General features: G+C 48.0%; 1 protein-coding gene across 3 annotated transcripts; it reads right to left on the reverse strand.

The window, feature by feature from the left end:
* Nucleotides 1-13,181: 13,181 nt before the first annotated feature.
* On the reverse strand, nt 13,182-26,958 carry TMEM127 (transmembrane protein 127). 3 transcript variants are annotated; one of them, XM_081265515.1, is made up of 4 exons: nt 26,793-26,949; nt 26,067-26,390; nt 16,389-16,553; nt 13,182-15,540 (listed from the first exon to the last, which is right to left on the reverse strand). In XM_081265515.1, exons 2-4 carry the CDS (start codon nt 26,308-26,310, stop codon nt 15,233-15,235), a joined length of 717 nt encoding a protein of 238 aa, XP_081121641.1. In that variant the 5' UTR covers nt 26,311-26,390; nt 26,793-26,949; the 3' UTR covers nt 13,182-15,232. The 3 variants fall into 3 exon arrangements, with proteins under 3 accessions (XP_081121641.1, XP_081121642.1, XP_081121643.1); XM_081265516.1 differs by having other exon boundaries at nt 26,067-26,434; nt 26,793-26,946; XM_081265517.1 differs by lacking the exon at nt 26,067-26,390 and having other exon boundaries at nt 26,793-26,958.
* Between the last annotated feature and the right edge of the window lie 65 nt (nt 26,959-27,023).

Below are 27,023 nucleotides of genomic sequence, written 5' to 3' on the forward strand. Positions count from 1 at the left end.
TTTTCTTATGTTGTGTCTGGCTTCTGTCCTTTCCCATAAGGCTTTTCTGTGTCAGTACTTTGTTTCTTTTTGTTGCATAGTGTTCCATTGTATGGATACACTGAAATTTGTTTATCCATTTGATGGACATGTGGGTTGTTTCCATTATGGGCCACTCTGGATATTGGCATGCAAATCTTTGGGGTAAACACTTAGAAAAAGAATTGCTAGGTTGCACAGTGTTTGTTGAACCTTTTAAGAAACTGCTAAAATTGCTAAACTGTTTTCCAAAGCAGTTAAGGTGTTTGTGTTCCCACTCGCAGTGTAGAAGGTTCTGGCATTCCACATTCTTACCAGTGCACACATACCTTGTATCACTCTTTATTGTATTTCATTGGTGTTGTGTTATGTACAAATATGTATTATATAGTGTTAACTTTCTTGTGCACTGAAAAACAAAAAAAAATTCATGTGAGTCACTTCGTTGCCATATTTTATTGCGATGATCTGAAACCAAACCACAGTATCTCCAAGGTACACCTGTACTTGGTATTGACAATCTTTTAAATTTAGCTATTCTAATTTGCAGTATTGGGGATTGAATCCAGAGGCGCTCTACCACTGAGCTTCATCCCAGCCCTTTTAAAATTCTTTTGACTTTGAAACAGGGTCTCCCGTGAAGTTGCCCAGGCTGGCCTGGGACTTGCATTCCTGCCTCAGCCTCCAGTCGCTGTATTACGGCACATGCCTCTGTGCCCAGTTAGTGTTTGGTTTTGATAAGTCCAGTATATCGATTTTTCTTCTTTGTGTTCTTCATGTCCTAAGAAATCTTTGCTCACCCAAATGTCACAAAGGTCATCTATGTTTTCCTCTAAAAATGTTATGGTTTTTATTTTTATACTTATGTTAATGGTTTTTTGTTTGTTTGTTTGTTTGTTTTTAGCTTTTGATGAACCTTTATTTTATTTATTTATATGCAGTGCTGAGATTCAAACCCAGTGCCTCACACGTGCTAGGCAAGCACTCTGCCACTGAGCCACAACCCCAGCCCTAATGGTACATTTGGAGTTTATTTTTGGGTATAGTGTCAGGTAGATTGGGATTCTTCCCCTCCATCCATATAGATACTAAGTTATTCTAGCACCATTTGTTGAAAGACTATTTTTTCCCTGTTAAATGCCTTGGCATCTTTGTTGAATTTCAGCTATCCGTATGTATGTGACTCTATTTCTAGCCTCTGGATTCTGTTTCATAGGTTGTTACACTAATACCACACTGTCTTGATTAGTGTAGCTACAGAGTAAGTACAGAAATCAGTGTCAGTCCTCCAAACTTAGTTCTTATCTTACAGAATTATTTTGGCTACTTTCAGTACTCTGCTTTCTTATATAAATTGTCTTCAGTTTCTACCAAAAAAAAGAAAAGATTTGATGGAATTTTTCTTGGGACTTGGGATTGCATTGAATCTTTAGATTAATTTGGGAAGAATTAATATCTTAACATGGAGTCTTCCCAACCCACAAATATTTTATATATGTCCGTTCATTTATTTATTTATTTATGTCTCATTTAATTTCTCCTAGCAATTTTTTAAGTTTTTGGTATACAGATTATACAAATGTTTTGTTAAATTTATTCCTAAGGGGGCTGAGGATGTGGCTCAAGCTGTAGCGCGCTCGCCTGGCATGCATGCGGCCCGGGTTCAATCCTCAGCACCACATACAAACAAAGATGTTGTGTCCGCCAAAAAAACTAAAAAATAAATATTAAAATTCTCTCTCTCTCTCTCTCTCTTAAAGAAAAATATTTATAAAAAAAAATTTATTCCTATGGGGCTGGGGATGTGGCTCAAGCGGTAGCGCGCTCGCCTGGCATGCGTGCGGCCCAGGTTCGATCCTCAGCACCACATACCAACAAAGATGTTGTGTCCGCCGAGAACTAACTAAATAAATAAATAAATAAAATTTTTTAAAAAAAATTTATTCCTAAATAAATTTTTAGGAAAACAGGAAGTTTTAGTGCTATTGAAAATACTTTTAAATTTCAATTTTAATTCTTCATTTCTAGTATATAAATGCAATTGTTTTTATATTGACTTTGTATTCTGCAATCTTGCTGAACTAGTTTATTAGTTCTAATAGCTTATTTTTCTAGATTTTTAAGAATTTTTTACTTAATCATGTTTTCTGCAAGTAAAGACAGTTTTATTTCTCTTTCCAATCTGTGCTTGTTTCTTCCTTGCCTTATTGCACTGAGTAAAAACTCCAACACAATGTTGGGTGGAGGTGGTGAGAGCAAGCACCCTTATCGTGTTCCCAGATTTAAAGGGGAAACTTTCAGTCTTTTACCCATTTCCAGTCATGCTCCTTCTCTGTTTTGTTTTGTTTTGTTCTTTTTGGGGGAGTGGTGTTGGTGGAGGTACCAGGGATTGAACTGAGGGGCACTCGATCACTGAGCCACATCCCAGACCTATTTTGTATTTTATTTACAGACAGGGTCTCACTGAGTTGCTTAGCCCCTTGCTTTTGCTGAGGCTGGCTTTGAACTTGTGATTTTCCTGCCTCAGCCTTCTGAGCCACTGGGATTATAGACATGTGCTACTGTACCCATCTCACACTCCTTTAGTGTATAGATCTACAGCTCTGGCCAGCTCTCGTCCACAGCAAAATGAACAACCGGATGGACAGTTCAAAGTTCAACCCACAAGAAGGGAGGATTTCCTTTGAACACTGTCCTCAGGACCTCTTCACATAATTTTTTTTGTACCAGGGATTGAACCCAGAGGGCACTCCCACTAAGCCACATCCCCATCTGTTTATTTTTTTTTATTTTGAGACAGGGTCCAGCACAGTTGTTCAGGGCTTGCTGAGTCACTGAGGCTGGCTTTGAACTAGAGATCCTCTTGCCTCAGCATGCTGAGCTGCTGGAATTACTGGTTTGTGCCACCTCACCCAGCTCTCAGGACCACTTTCCCATTGGTGATACCAATATAACACTGAAACATCTGTAAGCAGGAACCTGACTTGAATTTTTCCTTAGATGATGAGCTGGTCATAGGGTACTCCCTAGGAGATTGTTGAGGCAGCAGGAGCCAATGCTCTTGGAACTTCCTGTTTTCTGCAAATAAAGACATGATTAAAATTTAAAGACATGATTATCATTAAAATTAAATTAAAATTAAAGACATGATTAAAACAGAAAAATCCAGTGAGTGTTCGTTACCTCCAAAATCCAGGTCATCTCTGTTTAGCCAGGCAGTTCAGAGTAAGGACCTAGTGGGCTGTCCCATCTATACCATTCTATATAATGATGGGGTGCTGCTCGAGACACACAATATATACCTTTTTTAAAAATATTTATTTTTTAGTTGTAGTTGAACACAACCCTTATTTTATTTATTTTTTATGTCGTGCTGAGGATTGAACCGAGGGCCACATGTGCTAGGCAAGTGCTCTACCGCTGAGCCACAACCCCAGCCCCACGATTTACACCTTGATGGATCAAATAATACTAGGTTTGTCTTGGGCAGCTAGTAATCTGTGGCCCTAAAACAAGTGTTCAGTCTCTGCTAGGGCCCGGTAATGTTCTAGAAGCTGTATCTCTAAAATACAGCAGTTCCCCCTTGCCTGCAAAGCATATGTTTCAAGACCCCCATGGATGCCTGAGATCACAGATGGTACCAACTATTCTGGAATTTTCTATTTAGCATTTTGGACCCCAGTTGAGCAAGAATAACAAACCATAGAAAGCACGAGAATGGAATAAGCTGGATGGGGGGAATTGCAGAGCTGTCTGTAAAGCATAGTGTTGTATTTTTCCTAACTTGGTCCTGATGTCTCTGGAGGGTGGCTGTACACTGTAGCCCACCCTGGCAGCTCCAGGGATTTGGTCATGGGTGTACACAGTGTGCCATTCACAGCATCCTTCTTTATCCTGGGACACAGTTCAATGCCTGTGTCTGGCCCGTGACCAGGCGTCTCTCCTACTGAAAACTTGTTTATGCTGGCAGATGCCCTTGTGACCAGTGTCCAGTTATTTCCACCAAAATTGCCCCTCTAGGGGTGGCCTGACTGGGAGGAGAGGTTTGGGTGTATTGGTCAGGTGAGACACAGAGGAGGCAACACAAGGCACATGGGATGACAGAAGAGTATGTTACTGTGGAAACCAGGGGCAAGAGAGCAGCATGCTTCAGAGGGCGAGCAGGGAGGGGACACTCTCCAGGTCATCTCCGTTTAGCCAGGCAGTTCAGAGCAAGAGACCAAGGTCCTGCGTCCTCAGGCCTCTCTTACGGTTCATGGTTTTGCCAGGGTGGTTCTAATTGGTGGACTCAGGGCAAGCAGATACAAATTCCATGGAGTCACACTGTGACGAACACATGGTCACTGCAGCAGACCTGGACAGTCTATGCAGAGTAAAGGTCAGCAGGCCAGTCAAGCAGGTTGCATCCAACTGTCCCATCAGGAGGTGGTTACATAAGGCAGATATCTACTTCTGGTAGGAGAGAATTTAATATAATATAATAATCTAATATAATCAAAATGGATCTACGGTGGCCACATATAAGAATTCACTGCAGGTGACATAACTCTGCTTCAAAGTGCTAAGTGTCTGCACAGTGATGCCCTCAGCATCATATCTATGCTGATATTTCCAGCACCATCACTTCCACTGGCTCATGGCCCAAGGGGCAGAGAAGATTGGTCAGCAGGCAGAACCGGTGACAATGCCTTCTTTGGTTCTGGGCCCTGCTCAAAACTGACAGCCTTTTCTTCAGAGAAGAATTCTACAGAGAAAAATCTAGTGAGTGTTCATTACCTCCAAAATCCAAACCCACTGGACATTGTGAAGTGCGTGCGTGTTGCTGGAAATTGAACCTGGGGCCTCACATTCCAGGCAAGTGCTCCACCACCAAGCTGTATCCTGAGCTCCTCCCTGGACACTACCTATTTCATAGTGTGCCTATTTCTAAGCACTGCCAGATGCAGCACCTTGAAAAAATAGCTCAACATGCCCCAGACCATTAGACCCCTAGAAATCTTAACTGAATTTTTGTGTGATCTCTTTCCCACCCTTTGGAACACATTTGTTTTCTCAAGGTGGCTAGAATAATTACTACTTACCATCAGCAAGATGCTGTGGATATATCTGCATTGTGTGGAGCACAGAGAACAAGTTCTCTGAAGACTAGATTATGACAGATAACTGAGGAGTTGATAGGTGAGTGAGTATTGCTCTGCCAGCTCAAAACAGCAAATTGCTTTTGATAGTCTTTAATAGAAGTTATTGAGGACAAAAGCCCTCATCAGATCAATACCTATATGCTTCATTCCAGGGAATGCATTGATTTGCTCTGGCAATGAAACCTCATCTGGAATAGCTGCTGCAATTAGAGTCACAATTTAATTAAGCTTATGATAACCCACTTCATTGTCTGAGATCCGTCTTGGGTCAGCACCAGCCAGACAGGCCAATTGAATGGGAATGCGGTAGGAGTCATCGGCTCTGCATTTCTCAGATTTTATTTGTGTAGTGGAGACATTAATTCTACCACGCGACCTGCGCAGTGGTTTCATTAATGAGGTTCTGGCATTAAGTTAGTTAGAAGAGATCAAAATAAAACACACAGACAGTACCTTATTTTATATTGCTAGGTCTGAGACGGCTCGCCTCCCTGATTCCCGCCTCTAGCCGCCCAGCAGGGCAGCGAGGATTACTCTGGGCTAGCAGGAGAGAGAGAGAGCGAACACGCCGGGGAGTAGCCTTTTATTTGGGGGGACAAGAGATTCAGGGGAGAATTCCATCCAATGAAGGTTGAGGGGGGGCTGTACTCCAAGGTCAGGGTCAGTGATTGGGTCTCCAGGGTCAGTGGTTACGCACACCCCCACACGGATGGGCTCTCTCATCAGGAAAGGGTCGGGATAACTCCGACACAGCCAGAGTGCCTCAGGCCCTTAATGGGAGTCACCCAATCACGTGTCAGCATGGCTCCCCACAATTAATCTCTGTGATCTCTTCAGGAATGCAGTTACCTTTGGGTTATGTTTTGGTAGTTAAAGGGTAATGTTTATATGGTTGGTCTTCTTCCATCATTTATTTTAAATTTTTCTTTTCCAATTGAGTGCAATTTATATGTTCTTTGAAACTTTACTTCCTCATCTGTAAAATTCAGATGGTGATGCCAGCTGTACCTGTGATCGTGGGTCATTTAAGGCTCAAATGAGATTATGTAAGTTACAGTTCGCTGGAAACTGTAGACCCTCTACAGGCTATAAGGAATAATGACTAACTGTCATTAACTCCTCCCCTCCCCACCTACATAGAAAAATTGAGATTATAGTCTTCATGTTAGTATTTCAACCAAGGTTCTTTGTTTGCTTGTTTTGTTTTTGGTTGTTGTTTTTGCAAATATTTGGAATGCACTCAAAGTGATTTATGCATAGATAGGAAACAGATTTGAAAGATACAACAGTGTTTCAAAGAACTCCAAATTTATGGACCATAAATATACTTCATGAGGTACTGGAACAAGGAATTGGAAAGGCACTGGGAACTGTAATGACCATGAGAAAACACTTCTCAGATCTCTTAAGAAGAGACCAGACATGGTGGTGCACACAAGCAATCCCAGCAACTCGGGAGGCTGAGACAGGAGGATCGCAAGTTCAAAGTCAGCCTCAGGAACTCAGTGAGGCCCTAAGCAACTCAGCAAGACCCTGATTCTAATAAAACATAAAAAAGGGCTGGGGATGTGGCTCAGTGGTTAAGCACCCCTGGATTCAATCCTCAGTACGAAAGACAGAGAGATAGAGATAGGGAGGGACAGAAAGATGCTCCCAGAACTTACACAAAGGAGTGGGTCAGGGTAAACTGGGGTGGTAGGAGTGTTGCTGCTGGGAGTATTGCAGACAACAGTTTTCAGCTCTCTTCAGTAGCCCCCAAGGGAAGAGCACACCCTTGCCCAAGGTTGCACCCCCCTCCCTGGGAACAGTATCCATATCTCATGCCTGGCTGAACCTGGGGTATTAGGACAACTCTGAAGTCCCTCCCAGTTCCAGAACTCTGCAGAGTCAGCTGAGGTCTTTGTCCTGACTATGCAATCCGACCCCCACACACCAAGCTCCTCTTCTCCTCCCTCCTAGGTGTTGCCTGGAGCGCATACCGAGTACCCTTCCTAGGTGCTGGTCTCCAGCTCCGCCTGCTGCCCAGGGAGATGACCCACCACACACTTCCAGCAGCCAGCAGCACAACCCGCCCTGTACACTGTTCTCTGGATGTCCCTCAGCATATGCCCTACCCGCCCTGGGCCCTTCCTCATAGCCTGCAGGTTCCAGATCCCAGACTAAAGACCATGGTTCCCACTTTGAGGCCATGGCAGACAGTTAGGAGAAGCACCTGTTCTTGTCTTAGCAGCATCATGTGTAGAGATCATCCCCCAGGACAAGCTGGAGGGCCCTGAGCAGCCGGTGGCTGTCAGCTTCCAGGTCTGTGTTCTGATCTCTTTCTCCCAAGTACTGTTTTTTTTTTTTTTTTCTCCCAAGTCTGATGCAATCCCTGGGCTCCAGTTACCAGCCAATGCACAGCAGTAAGTGCTTTTCTTTCCTTCAGAGTGTGCATTAGATCCAGGCATCTGTTATTCAGGATGGAAAGCGCTTCCAGTCTTCATCAAGCCCCTCAGTTTGGGAAGCCTCTTTCCTCAAGGCAGGCAGGGTCAGGGTCATCATGTTCCACTTTATGCTTTGATACAGCCCTTGCTGATCTGCCACTGCAACTTTTTTTTTTTTTTTTTTTTTTTTTTTTTTTTTGGTACGGGGACTGAACGCAGGCACTGAACCATTGAATCACATCCCCAGCCCTATTTTGTATTTTATTTAGAGACAGAGTCTCACTGAGTTGCTTCGTGCCTTTCTTTTGTTGAGGCTGGCTTGAACTTGCAATCCTCCTGCCTCAGCCTCCTGAGCTGCTGGGATGATAGGCATGTGCCATGGTGCCTGGCTGCAACTTACTTTTAAATGGTCATGCTTCTGTGGATCAAGGACCTAGGAATTAAACGAGACCTTGCACCTAATGGAAGAAAAAGTAGGTCCAAATCTCCATCATGTCAGATTAGGCCCCAACTTTCTTAATAAGACTCTTATAGTGCAAGAATTAAACCACGAATCATTAAATGGGATGGATTTAAACTAAAAAGCTTCTTCTCAGCAAAAGAAACACTCAGTGAGGTGAATAGAGAGCCTACAGAATGGGAGCACATCAGATAGAGCACTAATCTCTAGGATATATATAAAGCATTTAAACCTTAACACCAATAAAACAAATAACCCAGTCAATAAACGGGCCAAGGAACTGAACAGACACTTCTCAGAAGAGGATATACAATCAATCAACAAACATATGAAAAAAATGTTCAACATCTCTAGAAATTAGAGAAATGCAAATCAAAACTAAGATTTCATCTCACTCCAGTCAGAATGGCAGCTATCAAGAATACAAACAACAATAAATGTCGGCGAGGATGTGGGGGAAAAGGCACATTCATACATTGCCAGTAGAACTGCAAAATGGTGCAGCCAATCTGGAAAGCAGTATGGAGATTCCTTGGAAAACTGGGAACAGAACCACCGTTTGACCCAGCTATCCCACTCCTCGGTTTATACCCAAAGGACTTAAAAACAGCATATTACAGGGACACAGCCACATCAATGTTTATAGCAGTACAATCTACAATATCTAAATTATAGAACCAACCTAGATGCCCTCCAGTAGATGAATGGATAGGGAAACATTGGCATATATATACAATGGAACATTACTCAGCATTAAGAGAGAATAAAATCATGGCATTTGCAGGTAAATGGATAAAGTTGGAGAACATAATGCTAAGTGAAGCAAGCCAATCCCAAAAAAACAAAGGCTGAATGTTTTATTTGATAAGAGAATGCTGATCCATAATGGGGATGTGGGGTGGAGGAACTTTAGGGCTAAGGGGAGGGAGGGAGAGGAGGGGAAAGCAGGTAGGAATGATGGTGCAATGAGTCAGACATCATCACCCTAAGTACATGTTTGAAGACACGAATGGTGTGAAAATAGTTTGTGTACAATCAGTGACTTGAAAAAATGTGCTCTGTGTGTATAATATGAAATGAATTGCATTCTGCCATCATGTATAACAAATTGGAATAAATAAATAATTTAATTTTTAAAAATAGACATGTTCTTTGTCTTCCTCTCTCCTAGTTCCTTCTTAATCTCTCCCCTTTCCTAATCTCGGGGGAAACAGGATTGCCTTTTTTCCTCATCCTAGGCAGATTTATCTGTCCGTGAGTGCACATCCATCACAGGAACAAAGTAATCCAGACTTTGGAAATGGAACCAGATGATCTCAGAAATGACTCTCAAATTAACAAGTGAATCAAACTCCAACACAGAACAGTGGAATGTAGCCCTTGAGTCACCTCTTTAAAAGCCCCGTTTTCCTGCTGATGGGCAGAATCACAGCCTTAAGGACACAAGTCCCCTGTGTTTCTCCTTTGCTAGCAAAGCAATAAACCTTCTTTTTCCTCTTTCTCAAAATTGGACTTTTGGCAACACTCCCAGATAGCAGCTCAAAACAGTTCATGAGAACACCTGTCATTGTCATCAAGACCAGGCTGTATGTGAAGCCACAAGGCCAATGACATCCCGGGTCAACTTTTCCAGTCCTCAATCCTGCCAGCCATCAGACTAGAACGTCCCACTGCGGGCTTGCTCCTCTCACTTCCTGATCCTGCAGATCTGGGAGCTTGTCAACCTCCACCATTGTGTGAGCCCATTTCTTAGAATAAGTCTCTTTCTGAATGTATTCACATCTTAGTGGTTCTGTTTCTCTGGAGAAACCAAAGTAAAACAGCAACATCCCAAGATCAGCAGAAATTTCAGGAGTTCTGAGGAATTAATGCAAAAATGTACCCTAATGGAGGCACTCGATACCAACCCCACTGCCTGGAGTCTACTCCTGCCTTTTCCCTCCCCATCCCCTCAGGTTGACTTCAGGATGGAGATATGGAGTGGGGCTGGTGTTAGGTGGGTGGTTACCCCAAAAAGCCAGGATGTGTGCCAAGTTATGTCTTCAGGAATACCAAGCACTACTCCAACAAAGCACTGAGCTTAGAGAGAACAAGTCAGGAGAGTCAGAGCAGGAAGCAGGGGCTAGGGGAGGAGAGAAGCAAAAGAAACAGTTCCTGAGACAGGATTGGTGAAAGCAAGGCTCGGCTTGCCCACTGAGAGGGGTAGGCCTGACTTTAAGGTCCATTTCTATTCAAGGATAGGTCTTACAGGCCGTCATCTCCATTTCAAAGGCTCCTGCCAGCCAGGATTTCTGCTTCCTTGAGGCCTGGCCCTTGTGCTCACACATCCCAACCACAAACAGTGGTATTGAATCCAAGATCCCACAGGCAACCATCAACCAGGACACAGGATGATAGTCCAAGTCCTCAATCAGGGAAAGTTGGGCAGAGATCAGTCATTCCAGTACCTTAAATAAAGAGGTCAGTGTGAGCCTAGGGCCTCTGTCGGCCATGTTTGGGGAATTGGCTTAAGCAGAAAAATGGAGCAAAAGCATGTGAGAAGTCATGTCTCCTGTCATTGCTTGAGTCCCTGGACCCAGCCAAACCTCCTGAACCACGCTGAGCTTTGCAGTTATAGGAACCAATAAATCCCATTTACATGAAGGCCCATTTGAGTTCTGTGTCTTGCAGCTGTTAGTACCTGGCAGTAACTCTGCAGTTCCCAGCCCTCTGGGTCCTTCCACCTAATGACCTGTTCCACCTCTCCAGTGGATGTCACTACTGCTGAAGGGCAGCAGCTCAGTACTCCCCAAAGCCACACCCTTCCCTCTTCTACTTCCCCGCCATGAATCCCAGCATTCTCTCAACAAATCTCACCCATTCTTCAAGCCCCCATGAAGTTTCTTCTGCCTCAGGAAGCCCCTTCCTTGACTTTCAGGTTTCCTGCTGCCTGGCATCTGGATTGGAAAGCCCTCAAGGATGGGGCTGTGTGTTAATATCCTGCACCCTCCGCATTGGGTCCAGTATATTTGGTGAATGAATGTTGACCCTCTGGCCTAATGAACCTAAGGACAAGAAAGGCCTGTTAACATAATAGAAATTGTATATGTGTGCTCACATGTGCAAATTTCCCTTGCCCCAAGTCGATCATGAGGCAAACAAGTGGGAAAGAATAAGGAACACCCTCTTCCCACTACAACAAAGCCTACACCAACCACCCCAAGGTGATTCCGGAAGCTAACTCTCCACCAATAGGGGAGGCACTGGAAATCTGAACGACAGCGCCCCAAGACAGGTGGAACACAGCAGGCAGGTGGAACACAGCGGGCATCATCGGGGCCATCTCACCACAGAGAAGGTTCCTTACAGGGCCAGTTGCCATTTTCTAGAGACAAGGACAGGAACCTTTCAACAGGGCTGCCTACAGGCTCTGCACCCCTCAGGTCCCACTCTCAGGGACCTGTACAGCTCCTGAAACAAGCCGTAACACAATTAACCATTCCCACATGCTTAAGCTGACGAGTCTCTCCACCTGTCCTTCACCACCACATGTCCTGCGCAGTCAAATGTGCAGGCCAGTCCTCCATCACTGGGATCAGTGAACTCGTTGCTGAGGGAGCTGTCTTCTCCCACAGCAGTGAAGTCAAGCACTACAGTGAGGAACCCAGTAGTTCTTAGTTCCCAAACCTCTATCCCTAACAGAGTGCCTTCACGCCCGTGCACCCATCAAAAAGTGGTCACGTTCTTTCTTCCACACACTGCCCAACCTCCATCAAAGTGCTACTCCCACAAAAAACTGCACAAAGAGGAAGACTGCAGGCTATTTGAAAACAAGGGCCAGGAAGTTTATTAGTTCCTTTGTGTCTCCCTATAGAACCTTGTGTCTCATTAGCATAGTGACCCAGAGCATGTACAACTGTGGGTGAGATGCCAGCTGGAGATCCTCTGGGTGTGTGGTGAGGACATCCTTTCCCCTTGGCAACCACCACTTCCTGTTTCCCAAGGGCTTTTTAGTGCCCCACCGAGGTCCGCAGTTGACTCCACCTTCCAACTGTGGAGTATGAATGCTAGCGGATTTGCAAGGACTGGGGTTATTGGGTCCCTACCTAGCCCCTGGCTCTGACTGCTGCTTCCCCTCCTACTGGGGTGTCAGTCCCATCTATCCCACCTTCTCACATTTTACACCACGAGGCCCTCCTTCACACTGTCATGCCCAGGGAGCTGGGTGCCCCCCTTCCCTCTCCCTGTGGCTTTTAGGGCATTCCATGGGCCTTCGCCCCTTCTCCCACCAGATCCTGGTCCCCAGTGGGTGTTGTCCTTGCCATCCCCTTGGTGGGAATGTCCTCTCCCCCTGAAGCTGCCTGTCCTCTCCTCTGGAACGGCGCTGTTTCTAGCTGTCCAGCAGACACCTCATTTCCCTCCACAAGGCACAAGGCCATCTCCTGAACTAAGGACATCAAAATCCCGGGAGACAGGATCCTGCCAATCACCGTGTTTCTCAGGGAGGCTAATGGTGATTTGTGCATAACACAAGGGACCCTTCATATGAATGTCTGAGCAGGCAGAAGAGAACAAATTCCCAGCTCCTAATAAAGATGTGTACTCTTCGCAGAAAAAAAAAAAAAAAAGACCACCTAAATCGGTCGCTCCCCAAGGAAGCCCTAAGCCCTCTGACTGTCACATACACTGGGGCCCAGGCTGTGGGTGGAGAGAATGGAGTGTGAGCAACACTAGTTCCCAGCACCACCTGGAAACGCCTCCTGCAGGTCATCCTGGAACCACTTACTCCCAGGCCTCCGTCAGCATTGCATCCTATGGCATCAATGAAAGGGCGGCTCTTCTGCAGCCACAGCTGAAGCCTTCCTCCCCACAGTGAGGTTCAACAGCTCTCCTGCAGCACCCCAGGGGAGGCAGGGAGAAAGGGCTGGGGGGCCATCGACTGTGTCTAGCTGAAGGGCTTGGAAGTTCCCTGTGAGAAAGGTGTCAGGGCTAGGAGGCCCCTGGAGGTACAAATGTCATGAAGCAGGCACACGCCAAGTCCCTTCTCACTGTTTTAAATCACAAGCCTCATCTATGTCCTCTGCTTTTCCGAGAGGAAGGGAACAGATCAAATTGGGAAAATTGTGACAGAAAAATGACAGGCAGTCATTGGCACTTACATTCTTATCTGTAGTTTCTGTTTTTTGTTTTGCGTTTTAATTTTTTTTTTCCTAGAAAAGAAAAACACAACCAGAGGGCTTTTTATGACAAACTATCAGTGTCAGGATGGCAGGGAAAGAAAGGCCAGAGGCATGGGAAGCCAATAAAGAGTGGGTTCCAAATCATGTGGAACGGTCCATAGGGCCGTGCCCAGGCCTTACAAGATGACCGTTCACTTTGGCATGCGAGTTTGGTGCCTGGCCTTCTGGCCTGCTCGCTCAGACACCCACACTCAGAAAGAGCTGGCCACACCTCAGAAACCTGCCAATGACAAACTCAGGACTTGACAGACTTATTAATTTAGCTCCTTGGCTCTGTGCTCAGGCATCACTCGGCAGCCTCTCCTGCCTACGGGACGGGTGTGCAGGAGTGGGGGCATCACCTCAGGGCACGCTTTGGCATCACAGCAGTGAACTCCAAGCAGCCACTCACTCGTGTGCAGACATGGTCCTCACCCACACAAGCATTTGTCCAGACATCCCTGGTCATTCTGGCCAAAGGCGGCCAGGGGCATGACAGTCCCCTTCTGCCACAGCTCAATGGCAGCATCCATTCTGCATTCTTGCTCCAACTGCTTATCACCTCAAGGATGGGAGGAGACTGGAATATGTTCCCTTTTTAGCTCAGCACTGGACATGGCTCCAGAGAACTGAGTACGGAAGCTCAGTCGTCTGAATCCAGGCTGGGGGTGTCTCCCATTTTCCCCATGTGATACTCCAGGTCTCAGGCAGAAAATTCTGCTAGATCTAGAGCAAACAGCGTAGCCAGAGCGATGGAGGGCAACAAAGAGCCAGGAGCACACTGCGACCAGAGTACATTCAAGAAGGGGGCAGGGGCATGCAGCGAGCTGTAGCCCAAGTCACATTCTAGGGGACACACGGAGTCTGAAGGCTGTAGGCAGGCCTGTTGCCTGGTCGGAGTTCCTATGTGGAGACAGGAGGGTCCTGCCCTGCTGTGGCCCCTGTTCCTGAGCTGAGGCCAGGTTCCGTCTCAGTGCTGCAGTCCTGAGGAGCACCACGCTGGCCAGCCAGCCAGGCCACAGTCCTCAGCCCTCTGAGGCGTGCAGCAATGGTTCCACAGGAAGGCCCCAGGGAGCCGCCATTACTGGGAGGAGGGAGCCAGGAGAGAGGGGCTGCATTCTTCTGGGAGATACTCAGGGAGGGCCACCAGGGCTCAGAAGGAGCTGTGGTCCAAACTATTGCAGAGCCAAAAGGGATGGGATTCATTTCTGAAAAATGATAACAGCCTTGTCCCTATTTTAAAAACAGAATATGGTGGTTGTTGCTTGGTTTTGTTTTTTCCTTTCATTTTAAAAGGCGAAGGGGCTGGGAGATGGAGTCCCCTTCACGCTGGTCCTATACAGGCACCAGAAGGCGCGGGCTCCTGCCAGGTCCTGCTCTCCTTGCCTGGCTCCCACCACAGAAGCCAGGGTGGGCAGGGAGGGCGGCCCTCTACTCCCCGATGATGGTGGTTCCTTCTCCCACAAGGAGAAGTCCAAAGACTAAAGTGCAGAGAATCCAGGGAGTGGACAGCCTGGGACTAGGGCACTCCAAGGAGGAAGGAGGTGGTCAACAAGGAGCCACAGCTGCGGAACAAGCTCAGAGCCTGGTGACTCGAGTCTGCCAACATGGTCCCCTTTCTTTCTTGGGCCCTGTTGACAATTTCTCTCTCTGGGAATGTCCACTATTAGCAGCTCCCCAGGGAGTCCTGGTCCCAAAGATGTGGCCCACAATGGGGGAATACTTGTCTGACCATCCCTGGTTGGTAGTGACTAGTGAACGGAAGGGAACAGAGGGTGGCAGAAAGGAGAAGGCATTATATAAAGTTGCTGAATCCCAGCTTTTGGGAGGAGGGACACATGGACAACCCTAAAGGCAGAATCTCTCCTGGGGAAGGTTTGGTGAGGATGGTCAGGGTCCTACTGGTGAGGCCTATTGGGGAAGCAGGCCCTCTGGGTGTGAGAGGAGCTGCAGCACTGGGGGAGGGGCTGTGGAGGAAGAGCCCAGCTGGCATTAGGGTGTGTAGGCAGGGGGTGGCTGGAATTGGTTGATGACTTCATACTCTGCGGGATAGGGCTCGTTCTCCTCCATCTCAGACAGCAGCTCCAGAGCCTGCTCTTCTTCCTCTGTAGGGTAGTGGCGCAGAAGATTGGCTGCGGTGGCCAAGATTGAGGCTCCACCAGCTCCTGCCACCAGGTAGAAGCTAACTGCAAAGGTGACGTAGACCTGGGAGCCATGGTACTTCTTATGTTGCTGCTGCTGGGCCAGGATGAGTTCAGAAGCCCAGTAAGAAAATCCGATGACGGTGGCACACTGCAGGACTGGGGGACAGAGGGACAGCAAGAAGGGGGATTAGCAGATGCCCTGTGGCTAGGATGCTTGAGGACCAATCACAGCCTCTTGCTCCATTCTAAGTAGGAGCCTACCTGGCCCCAGGCCCTGCAAGGAGTTCTACGGCCCAGGGCTAGGAACAGCTATCTGACTCCGACTAGACCAGGCAGATTCTCTGTCTAAAGAATTTGCAGTTGGGATACTAAGGTGCCTGGGTATGCTGGGGACCTAAAAAGAATATATAAGAATATAAGGGCTGAGATTGTGGCTCAGTGGTAGAGTGCTTGCCTCGCATGTATGAGGCACTGGGTTCGATCCTCAGCACCACATAAAATAAATAAATAAATAAAATAAAGGTATTGTGTCCAACTAAAAAAAAAAAAAAAAAAAGAACATAAAATGTGGGAGCTACAGTTGGCTGGCACTACCATTAAACCAAACACACACACCAGCCCAGCCTCCTGCAAAGGCCGGCCTGCAGAGAAGGAGAGCCCGCTGTGCTCTCAGGGGAAGTACAGGGCTGTGGCCTGGTTCCTTCCTTGCTCTTTCCAGGTCCTAAGCTCGAGTCAGCTTCAGCTGCTATTTTTGGAGAGCTGAGGGGTTTCTCGCAGGATTCTAACACTATCCCCTGTCTCCAGCAGTGCCCAGCAGGCTCGTGCTCCCTGCAAGTCCATCTGCAAATGGCTGGAGCAAGCTGCTAACACCCAGTGAGTGCTCTGAGGGCAAGAGCTCGGCACTCTAGAGCACCTGGAGTGATGTCTGCTTGCAGAAGTGAGTCCCACCTGCCATTCCCACTCTGGGCCGGGTCCTCCCCTAGGACAGCAGGCCCTGGGCTTACCAGTGAGGATATGGGCAAAGGCATAGCGACGTGTGATCTTCAGGGCTGGATGTTTGGGTCCAAAGACATCCAGAAGGAAGGCGGAGAGGCTGCACAGAATGCCCAGGAAGCAGAAGGCAGCAATGACCCGCAGGAGCAGCACTGTCTGGGGGTTCATGCAGAAATCTGTGGGAGGAGAACCAAAGCTTCAGGCCCCAATCACACCCTGGCATGGGCAGCACCCCACCCCCACCATCCTGTGAAGCCAGGGAGCCCTAGAGGACACTGGCTTGGCTCTTGCATGAACTGGTCTGCAGAGGGACAACCTCCACAGCTGCAGACAGGAACCTTGGGTCCGTGTTCCCATGCACCTTTAAGACTCTTCGTGCAGCATTCCCCTGTACTTCTCAGTGTTTTTAAAGGTCCTGGCAATTAATGAATGTGGTATGTTAACCCATTCTGCTAAAGGATGCTTGGGGCTTGTGGGGAAAGCCCACTGTCACCTGAGCAGAGACAGAAAGGCTAAGGCCAGAGATCAGTCAATATTGACCCTCTACTTACTTATTCCTTCCCTTTTGTACCAAAAAGAAGTTGAACCTGAAGATAGTAAGTGAAATAAGCAAACCCAGGACAAATACTGTCTGAGTTCCCTTATATGAGACACCCGAAATAGTCAAATTCCTAAAGACAGAAAGTGGAATGCCAGGGAGAGTATCGTGTTTTATAATGTGTAGAGTTTCAATATGGGATGATGAGGAAATTCTGGAAAGAACAGTGGTGATGTTTGTACAACGTGTGAACATTCTTTATGTCATTGAACTGAACACCAAAAATGGTTAAAATAGTAAAAAAGAATTTTTTATTTCTTTTTTATTTTATTTTTTAAAATTTTTTTTAATATTTATTTTTTAGTTTTTCGGCGGACACAACATCTTTGTTTGTATGTGGTGCTGAGGATCGAACCCGGGCCGCAAGCACGCCAGGCGAGCGTGTTACCACTTGAGCCACATCCCCAACCCCAAAAAAGAATTTTTTATACCAGGGATTGAACCCAGGGTGCTTAACCTAACCACAACCCTAGCCCTTTTTTATATTTTATTTTGAGACAGGGACCCATTAAGTTGCTTAGGAGCCTTGCTAAGTTGCTGAGGCTGGCTTTGAATTTGCAATCCTCCTGCCTCAGCCTCCTGAGCTGCTGGGATTACAGGTGTGCAACACCATGCCCAGCTAAAATGGTAAATTTTGTTCTTTTAAAATTTTACCACAATGAAAAATAAATAAAATGAAAAGGGGGAAAAGTTGAAGGTGTTTAGAGAAATCAGTAACTAAAAGAAAGTATTAAATGATGCAGAAAGACAGTAGACAGCACTGGCCCATTTGCTTTCACTCCCTCCCTGAACCCTACAGAACAAGACTTTTTAACAAAGCATAGACCCAAAGAGAAGGGGGCTGGGAAATGAAATTATGAAACTAGATTCACACCACAAAGCCCCAAAAGGCTCAGAAATTAATAGACGTCGCCAAGGTGCACGCATGCTCCCCCTAAATGAGAGAGAACAAAGGAAAGAGAAGATGGGGAGGCAGAGCAATATTCAGAGCCATGGTGAAGGCAGGTCCCAGGGTGACGACAACCAGGCGTCCGAAACAGGGATTTACTCTTCCTCACAGAACTTTAGCATCATTTGTTAACTACACAACACTGTTCTGATAGCCATGCAAACTTCCAAAGCTTCTAGAAGCACAGAATAAAATACAGTCTGATCCCAAAAGAAGTCAGATCTTTATTAAGTATTTTAAGTATTAATAAAAGTTGAAAATGACCAGGCATAGTGGCACATGTCTGTCATTCCAGCTTCTTGGGAAGTTGGGGGCAGGAGAATCCCAAGTCTAATGCCAGTCTCAGTCAGTGAGAACCCATCTCAAAATAAAAAGGGCTGTGGATGTACACCAGTGGTAGAGCACTTGCCTACCACATGAGGCCCTGGGTTCCATCCTAAGTACTGGGGGTGGGGGGAAGAAAATGGATTTTGCTGACCTATCTGTAATCCCAGCTACTTGGGAGGAGGATTGCATGTCTGAGGCCAGCCTGGGCAATTTAGCAAGACCCTGTGGGAAGCCATTCTAACACGTGATTGGGTGACTCCCGTTAAGGGTCTGAGGCGCTTTGGCTGTGTCGAAGCTTTCCCAGCCCTTTCCTGATGAGAGAGCCCATCCGTGTGGGGGTGTGCCTGACCACTGACCCCGGAGACCCAATCACTGACCCTGACCTTGGAGTGCAGCCCCCCCCTCAACCTTCATTGGATGGAATTCTCCCCTGAATCTCTTGTTCCCCAATAAAAGGCTACTCCCAGGCATATTCAAACTCTCTCTCTCCTGCTAGCCCTGAGTAATCCTTGCTGCCCTGCTGGGCGGTTAGAGGAGGGAACCAGAGAGGGGAGCAATAGAAATAAGGTAACTGAGTCTGTGTGTTTTATTTCGATCTCTTCTAACTAACTTTATGCCTAGAACCTCATTAATGAAACCACTGCGCAGGCCGCGTGGTAGAAGACCCTGTCTCAAAATTTTAAAAATAAAAATAAAAAAATAAATTAAAAAAAAAAAAGGTTAGGGAGCCAGGTGCAGTGGCCCATGTCTGTAATCCCAGCAGCTCAGGAGGCTGAGGCAGGAAGATTGCAAGTTCAAAGCCAGCCTCAGCAATTTAGCAAGGCCCTAAGTGACAGCAAGACCCTGTCTCAATATTTTAAAAAACTAAAAAGTGCTAGGGGGGCTGGGGATATAGCTCAGTTGGTAAAGTACTTGCCTCGAATGCACAAGGCCATGGGTTCAATCCCCAGCACCACATACAAAAAAAAAGTGCTGGGGATGTGGCTCAATGGTTAAGCACTCTTAGATTCAATCCCTGGTACCAAAAAAAAAAAAAAAAAGGTTGGGGTGTATGGATGTACCTTAGTGGTCGAGCCCCACTGAGTTTAATACCCAGTACAGCAAAACTAAAGAAAGTCATGGGCCTTAATTTCCCCTCCCCACTCTTCCAGGTGTTGGCCAGCTCTTTCATTCAGGCCACAGGTCAACAAACGATTTAAAAAACCTGGAAAAGGCTGGCCAGACTCAGGGTACAGGATCTCTTCCCAAATCTTGGTCAGGATGAGTCTATGGGTGGTGATAATCAAGCCCTCATACACATCGATGTATCTTGGGTGCTGGTTGAAAGCATGTTTCCAGGCCCCCAGAGGTCTGATTTCTACGTCTGGAACAGGGCTGAGAAATCTGGATTTTGACAAGCAGTGCAGGTAACCCTTGAGCACATGGTCCAAGCCTTCTCTCCAAGAAATACTGTCCCAGATCCCAGAGGAAGGTGGAAGGATGAAAGAAAAGTCCAGGAGTGAGGGGCAGGGGACCCAAACCCAAGAAAGCCGACTCAACCCAGCAGTTGCCCCATCATGGGGTCTTGGGCAGAGGGAGGCGCTGGACCTTTGTGACTGACAGGTATACCCTACCTCAGGCTCAGAATTCTTCATTCAAATGCTAGCTGGACCAGGACAAGGTTCATGTGCTTCCATCTGGCTTTGGGTCACTCATTGAGCTGCCTTTAGGGATGTCATGATCTCATCTGCTGACCATCTGTTTGGGGCCTGAACAGCCAGCCCCAGTGACGGCGGCACACTGCCAGGGAGCGAGAGCTCTGCCCATAGCTGGACCAGCCTGTAGTGCATCCAGCCCCTGCACAGCTGAGACAGCGTGGCAGGGCTGCAGGAGTCCCAAACCCCACAGCCCTCCATGAAAGAAATGCCTAGGAGGCAGGGGCTGCCCCTGCTTTGCTCTGATTACTGCTAGTAGCTGAGATGGCTCTCCTCAGGGTCTGTGCAGTACTTGGGGGGATGTGGCCGGACGCGAATGTCCTCTGCTGCTTCCAGGAATGCCCTGGAAGAGGTAGGCTGCTCTACAGCAGGTCTCATTGGGTTCTACTTGCCGTTACTCAATGCAGCCAGGCAACGAGTGAAGAAAGGGATCTGCGGGGCTTCAAAAAGACTGCTTTGCTGCTTCTGCTCACTGGTGAGCATAGGATGCTCATTTTATTATCCTCAAAAATGTGCACCTATTGGGGTTGGGGATGTGGCTCAAGTGATAGTGCACTCACCTAGCATGTGTGAGGCACTGGGTTTGATTCTCAGTACCACATAAAAACAAAATAAAGATTAAAAATAAAGGTCCTTTGACAACTAAAAAAATTAAAAAATGTGCACCTATTATATACATTTCTATATGCCTGGGGTTCAAAATACATTTATTTTAGTAATAAGGAAAATATGCACGTGATTAAAGCTTCACAGAGGATTCCCCCCCTTCCAGATATCCACCAGCCCCTGGCCAGAGACAAACACGGAGGGAGGTGCCCCGCATACCCCTGAGGGAAGAGCCAGCACACCCAGAGTCTAATGTTTTCTTAGTTCATCCTGCCACCACCTGGGGGTGGTTCATCACCCAGCTCAGATGAGGAGTCAGGGCCCCAGGAATTAAGTGATTTTCTCCAGGTCAGAGTGACTTCACACCCTGCCCTGTGCTGCTTGGAATCACTGAGCCCCAGTCAGCTACTTTATTTTCCCTAACGGAGATAATCAATCAAATCCTAAAGAGGCGCCTGGAGTGAAGGGGTCAGGGGCTGACAAATGCTGCCAGAGCGTCCTCAGCAGCAGCTTGCTGGGCTGCTAAAGGAATAGCTTGCAGCAGGAAAACTCAAGGAAAAAAGAAAGGCAAGAAAGGTTAGGGTCATTAAATAACCGGAAGTGCTCATATGGGGACGTACTGGGCAGAATCTGCTTCATGTGGTGTTTGAGCCTCTGCAGCACTGTGGGCCAGGAGTCCAGTTCTGGGTAATGGTCAGGACACCAGGAAGATTCTGGACCTGCAGGTTACCTTGAGCAAGTACTTGACTGCCCTCAGCCTCTTTCTCTCATGGATCAAATGAAAGCAATAATATCTGCTTCTGTCCCAGTCACAGGGTGCAATGAAGGGCCAGCTGATTCCTTGCCAATGACAGAGCAGCCACCTGTTCTGTTATTGTCAGGGGCTGTTACAACTGGGCCACAGCAACATCACCCAGTGTGTTTTTCTTACACCAACTTTTTGGACCACACAGTTGTCATGTGTGGGTCAGAAGAGGTGTCCACTAAAATCAGACAGAGGGCTCACTCATCAGAACCACAGCGTGGCTCAGAGAAGGGGCTTTCCATCTGAACCTCAGGCAGATTTGCCAGCTGCCTTTCTACACCCCAAAGCTGTGAGGAAGCCCTAAGATTTCATGTACATGCTTATCTCCACTGGATAGCCTCCTAAATTTCCTTAGTTTTTTTTTTTTTTTTTTTTTTTTGCAGTGCTGGGGATCGAACCCAGGGTCTTGTGCATGTGAGGCAAACACTCTACCAACTAAGCTATATCCCCAGCCCATGCCCTAAGATTTCAGAAGAAAGAAATTGTGAACTTCCTTTTGCATGACAATAATGGATGATCCAGGAGCCTGCTGCCATGTCTCTGATGGGACTTTCATTGAGAGGTCTCGGCACACAGAAAGGCAGCAGAGTTATCCCAGACCATTGAGGACTCAGTTCAGAGTTTTCCCTGGGGACACGGCCTTACTGTGTCTTGCTTCCCTTTCTACACAGCAGCAGGCAAGGCAGGCAACTGTACCTGCTCTCTCTCCAGAGGAGGACTAGAGACACAGGCCCCAAGGGTTATGTAGGTGTGACTTTATTTGTGGAAGAGGAAGGCACGTGGGGCAAGGCCCTGACTTTAAATCCAAGCAGTGGTTAGGTCCACCATACTCTGGTGAAACACACACCCCGTCTTCCAGTTGTGCTCTAGCCTGTTTATTTTGTTAAACACTGCTTGACTGTCCCCTCGAATCACCAGGAAAGAAGGCAGCTGCTATGTAATAGGATCCCAGGGAGCTGACTTTGCCCAAGGTCACTGGTGAGTCACAGGGCTGGATTTGTTTTGAAGGCCCTGGCTCTTCCTGTCTACCTGCCCATTACTCTAACCCCCTCCTGACCCATGTGGGCTGTAGGCAGGAAGGCTATAGTGGCTTCTGACCAGCTTCCTGCTGTTGTCCCACCTCCCTCCTCCTCCTCAGGTCCCTGTGAGTTAGAGGCACTTCCCCACTGTCCCAGTCCCTCTCTGTGTGCATGGTCCTACCTGCCAGCCTCTCCTCACTGACTTTCTTAGCTTCTAGACACATCTCAGACAGGCCTCCAACAGGGCCCTCTAGTGTCCAGCCAGGTCTTTCCCGTAGACAGCAATGATGCTAGTCCAGATGACTAAGGTCAGGCCCTGCAGGGCCTTGCAGTGCCAGCTGCCTCATTACCACCCGCAGGTACACAGGCCCTCTCAGGAAAGCCCTGGATCCTCCAGTGGCTGCTGTCAATCGTGAGTCACCTGATTCCAAATTCCAAACTTCCTCATTCTCCAAAGATGCTTCCTGAGGCTCTTCATGGAGCTGTCCTTGCTGGCCTCACTGGGGAGACAGAAAGGGGGTATGGGTCACCCCTTCCCCAGGTCTGAATATTGCTCTGAACCCAGAGCCGAGTTCAAGAGCTATGTGTTGAGCAGGCAGCCCTTGGGGGATGGAAGAATTTAGGACAGAACCTTCTGAGCTGGGCTGCACTTGGTAAAGCCTCTTTGGTCGAGTGGAGGATGAGTGGCTTTGCCTTGGGATCACCAACCTGAGCCTGATCACTGAGGCAGAGGGGGACAAAGAGCACAGCTCTGGCTGGGCTTTTGATCAAAATTCAACCAGAACTGGGAAATGATAAGCCTTGGGCATCTCTGACTGAAAGAAACAAAACTGAACACACTAAGGCGGGTGGTAATAGAGAATGGATTTCGGCATTAATGCCACCCAGGTTAGCTGTGTGTTCCTGAGCAGATTACCCAATGTACCTGAGCTGAGACGGTTGTGAAGTGGGGCTGATGACCGTACCTACCAAAAAAGATGTTTAGCAGAAACCGAAAGGTGACACAGAGTGTACTTAACATAATGCCAACACTGGCGCTGGTGCGGCCAGCTGGCCTGCCCCACTCCTCATGGCACGAGGAAGCCTGGCAGGTCTGTTCTTCCCCTGGAAGCATCTATCCATCTGTGCCCAGCAGCTCTGCTCCTCTTGAGATGGGAAATATCCCCAGGTCAAGTTTCGCTATCTGTCAGGTCCTGAGGATCAGCATGGTCGCCCAGGATGCGACATGTCTGAAAGCTCACTGGATACCAAAACCAACAGGTAAAGAAAAGGGAGAAGAGGAGCAATCAGGGACTTCCTGATTCTTTGCCTTCTCCTGTTTCTATGACAGCTCACAAAGCACCACTGCCAACTCTCCTGTGAACAGACACCATGTGTTCCTGCTTGCACTGGACAAGGAGACAGCCTCGGGCAAGCCACAGGGGCAAGCCACAGAAACAAGCCATGGGCTAAGACCTCTAAACACACAGCAGAAGTAATGTAAAGGTTAAGGTAACAGATTTTATGTAAGATGAAATCTGTTCTGCATAATTTCTTAGAAAGGGTAAATACATATGTGAACATAGGAGAACATACACCAAGAACTTCTTTTTATTTTTCACATGCCTTTGACAAGGATGCACACTAAGGCAAGGTCATTCTTTTTTTTTTTTTTTTTTGGGGGGGAGGGGTGTGCCAAGAATTAAACTTTGGGCACTTGGCCACTAAGCCACACCCCAGCCCTATTTTGTATTTTACTTAGAGACAGGGTCTCACTGAGTTGTTTAGCGCCTCGAATTTTCTGAGGCTGACTTTGAACTTGTGAGCCTCCTAAGTGATCTTCTTATCTCAGCCTACCCAGCCACTGGGACTACAGGCGTGTGCAACCACGCCTGGTTTGTGAGATTATTCTTTGACAGTTACAGTAAAACAGAATAAAAACCTTAAATGAGAGACAGAATCACTGTACATTGGTGTCACAGATCGGAGGGAGTCTCGGCTAGGCACCCAGCTGGGTCGCCTTGAGGCCACTGTTTTGAGGCACAGCTTCCTGGATTTCTGAAATAAGGATGTGGGACCAGACTGCCTCTCCCTGGGTCATGTGAATTTTATGAACTCCCACACCCAGGATGATCTTCAAAGAGGAAGCACCATGAACTCTCCCTGTTTGTAGGTGACACAGAACCCCTGAAACCCCATGGGGTGAAGTGCAAAAGGCCTGGAGGAAGTGGTAGGAAGGTGGCAACTGTACTTCCCAGAAGGCAGATGCAGGGGGAATGTGCTGAGGGGAAGATCATGCAGATTCACTTAAATTTGACTGCCCTTGTGCCATCAGCTACACGACATGGAAAAAGCTGCACACCCCAGGCCTCCATTGGTTTTAAAGAGCCAACCCAGGCCAGGGCACCATTCAGGGTGAAATCTGGAAGCAAACCAGAAGTCCCCAGCCTGTTCTCTATAAAACCATCCAAAAGCCTCTAAAACTCAAGAGAAGCAAAACATTAAGAGAATGATCAGAGGGCTGGGGTTGTGGCTCAGTGGTAGCGTGCGAGGCCCTGGGTTCGATCCTCAGCACTACATAAAAATAAATAAATAAAATAAAGATGATTCATGTCCAACTAAAAAATAAATATTAAAGAGAGAGAGAATGATCAGAGAAAGACAGCATTAGGCTACTACAGAATAAGATTTCTCAGCATAGATCTGCAGATATGATATATGACCCTATGCACAGAGGGGAAATAGGACCTTTTCACCAAATTCCAGGGCTTGAATCCTTCAGGAGACAACATACAGATATCTAACAGGAAGGGCTTCTAATACCGGGGCAGCAGATATCTGGAATACATCACAACCAGGGAGAGGCACAGAAGGAAACAGGAAGACTTTTAAGAATGGTTGATAAATGGGGTGATAAACTGTGATATTTATAAGGGATGTTTGGGGGTTCACTGACCATTTTTAGCTTAGAAATCAGATAGTATAGTCCTACCCTCAGACTACACAGCCTTTACTCCCATTATAATGGAGGTAGGACAGGGCAGGATGAGCCACAGAGCTTCTTGAGACAGGCCCTTCTGTGGGCTCTGAACTCCTGCCTTGCCAAGTAAAGAGAACAGTCACTTTCTTCTGCCTACCTGAATGAGAAAACAACAAAGCAACTTTACCTCAGTTAGGCTACTTATAAGAGTTTCAGGAGCCAAATTCCAACTGTTTATTGGCAATGGAACTGACTTCTGATGACCCAAAATGCCATGGACCCCCTTTTTCTTTGAGAAAAGTACAAATACCATAGAATTAAAATATTTTTAAAAACCTAGTCATATTAAAAGTTCCTTTTTTTCTCCATCAATCAGGCTGACCTAAAGCTGCTTTCCTGTATCTCATAGGTTCCTTAGAAGAGTATGGCTAATCATGACCCTTAGCACCCTTATCTTTTCTCCACATATAGCGCCCTTCCATGGGCAGAATCCTAAAATAACAAGGAGTCCGGATTAGCATGGCTGTGAGGAGTAGGTGCTTAGCTGAAGAACATTAGAATTAATTAGAGGTCGGACCCCATACAGAGCCACCTGGTGGGCATGGACACCAAGTAGGAACGGGTTGTTTCCTTCAACCAAGTGCTACCCCCTCCCCCCAATTATCTCTGCTTCAGCTAGTCCCAAATACTGCACGCCCCTTGGCCCGGAGGGCAGGAGCACGGCGCCCTCACCTTTCAGCAGGTCCGGGTGCACGTAGCCCAGCACGTCCGAGACCCCCAGCTCCTGGCGGGAACAGGTGCCTCCGTGGATGTGCAACCAGGCGGGCTCGGCGAGGGCAGTGCACAGCGCAGTGATAGACAGGGCGCCAGGCAGGGCAGAGGCCAGGCTACGCTCCGGCTGCTTGGGCAGAGCGCTGCCTCCCGGACTCCTCCGCCGGCGCCCGCCGGGCAGCCCTGCGCCTCCAGGGGCATACATGCCCGGGGCCGCCCACCGTCGCTCTGCGGTCGCTGCTGGTCGCCGCCGACCTCCGCGGGGCGCGCAGAGCCTGCCTGTCCCTGTCCCGGGAAGGAGAGCGATGCACTGGGTTACCGGCGCGAGGCTGTAAGAGCCGACACCAGGGGGTGGGGGGTGGGACCCAGGGCGGAGCGGAGGCTGGAGGACTGCGGGATTCGGGGGGCGGGGACGGGGGACTCTGGATTAGAGATGCGGGACCCAGGCAGAGAGACGGTCGGGGACCAGATGGGGTCTGGGCACACCGGGACAGGGAGGGCGGAGGTACTGGGGATCGACCACTGGTGATGGGATGTCTGCACCCCGCAGTCGGGGCCAGAAGGTGCCCGGGGTCGGAGGACGCGGCTGGGCCGCGGGGATCCGGCACCGATGGTCGGGGACCGGCACTTTGGGGTACAACCTGCGCGGAAAAAAAGACCCTCCCCATTCTGCCCCCTGCTTCTCACCGGTTAGCAGGCCTCAGGGCTGGAATGGCGCCGCTCCGCCCCGTCACGGGCTTCTCAGCTGCCCGGGGCCGAGCTATCCCAGGCCCCAATCCCGCAACGCCCAGACCGACCCGGTCCGATGCACTTCCGGCTTCCTCCTCCTGGGCCACCACCTCCTCCGGCGTCGGGCCCCGTCCCCCGCGCGCGTCACGGCGTGCGCGCGCCGCCGGCTCAGCGCAGGGCCTCACGGGA

Source organism: Spermophilus citellus (assembly GCF_964194105.1).
Source record: "Spermophilus citellus genome assembly, chromosome: 13".
In the NCBI taxonomy this organism is placed as follows: domain Eukaryota; kingdom Metazoa; phylum Chordata; class Mammalia; order Rodentia; family Sciuridae; genus Spermophilus; species Spermophilus citellus.

What these genes read in the sequence shown, in the direction of transcription:
- TMEM127 (XM_081265515.1), bottom strand. Translation starts at nt 26,310, where the DNA reads ATGTATGCCCCTGGAGGCGCAGGGCTGCCCGGCGGGCGCCGGCGGAGG. An exon ending in GCACCCGGACCTGCTGAAAG is followed by an intron (nt 16,554 to 26,066) that starts GTGAGGGCGCCG and finishes CTCCTCCCACAG; the next exon opens with ATTTCTGCATGAACCCCCAG. An exon ending in CTTTGCCCATATCCTCACTG is followed by an intron (nt 15,541 to 16,388) that starts GTAAGCCCAGGG and finishes TCTGTCCCCCAG; the next exon opens with TCCTGCAGTGTGCCACCGTC.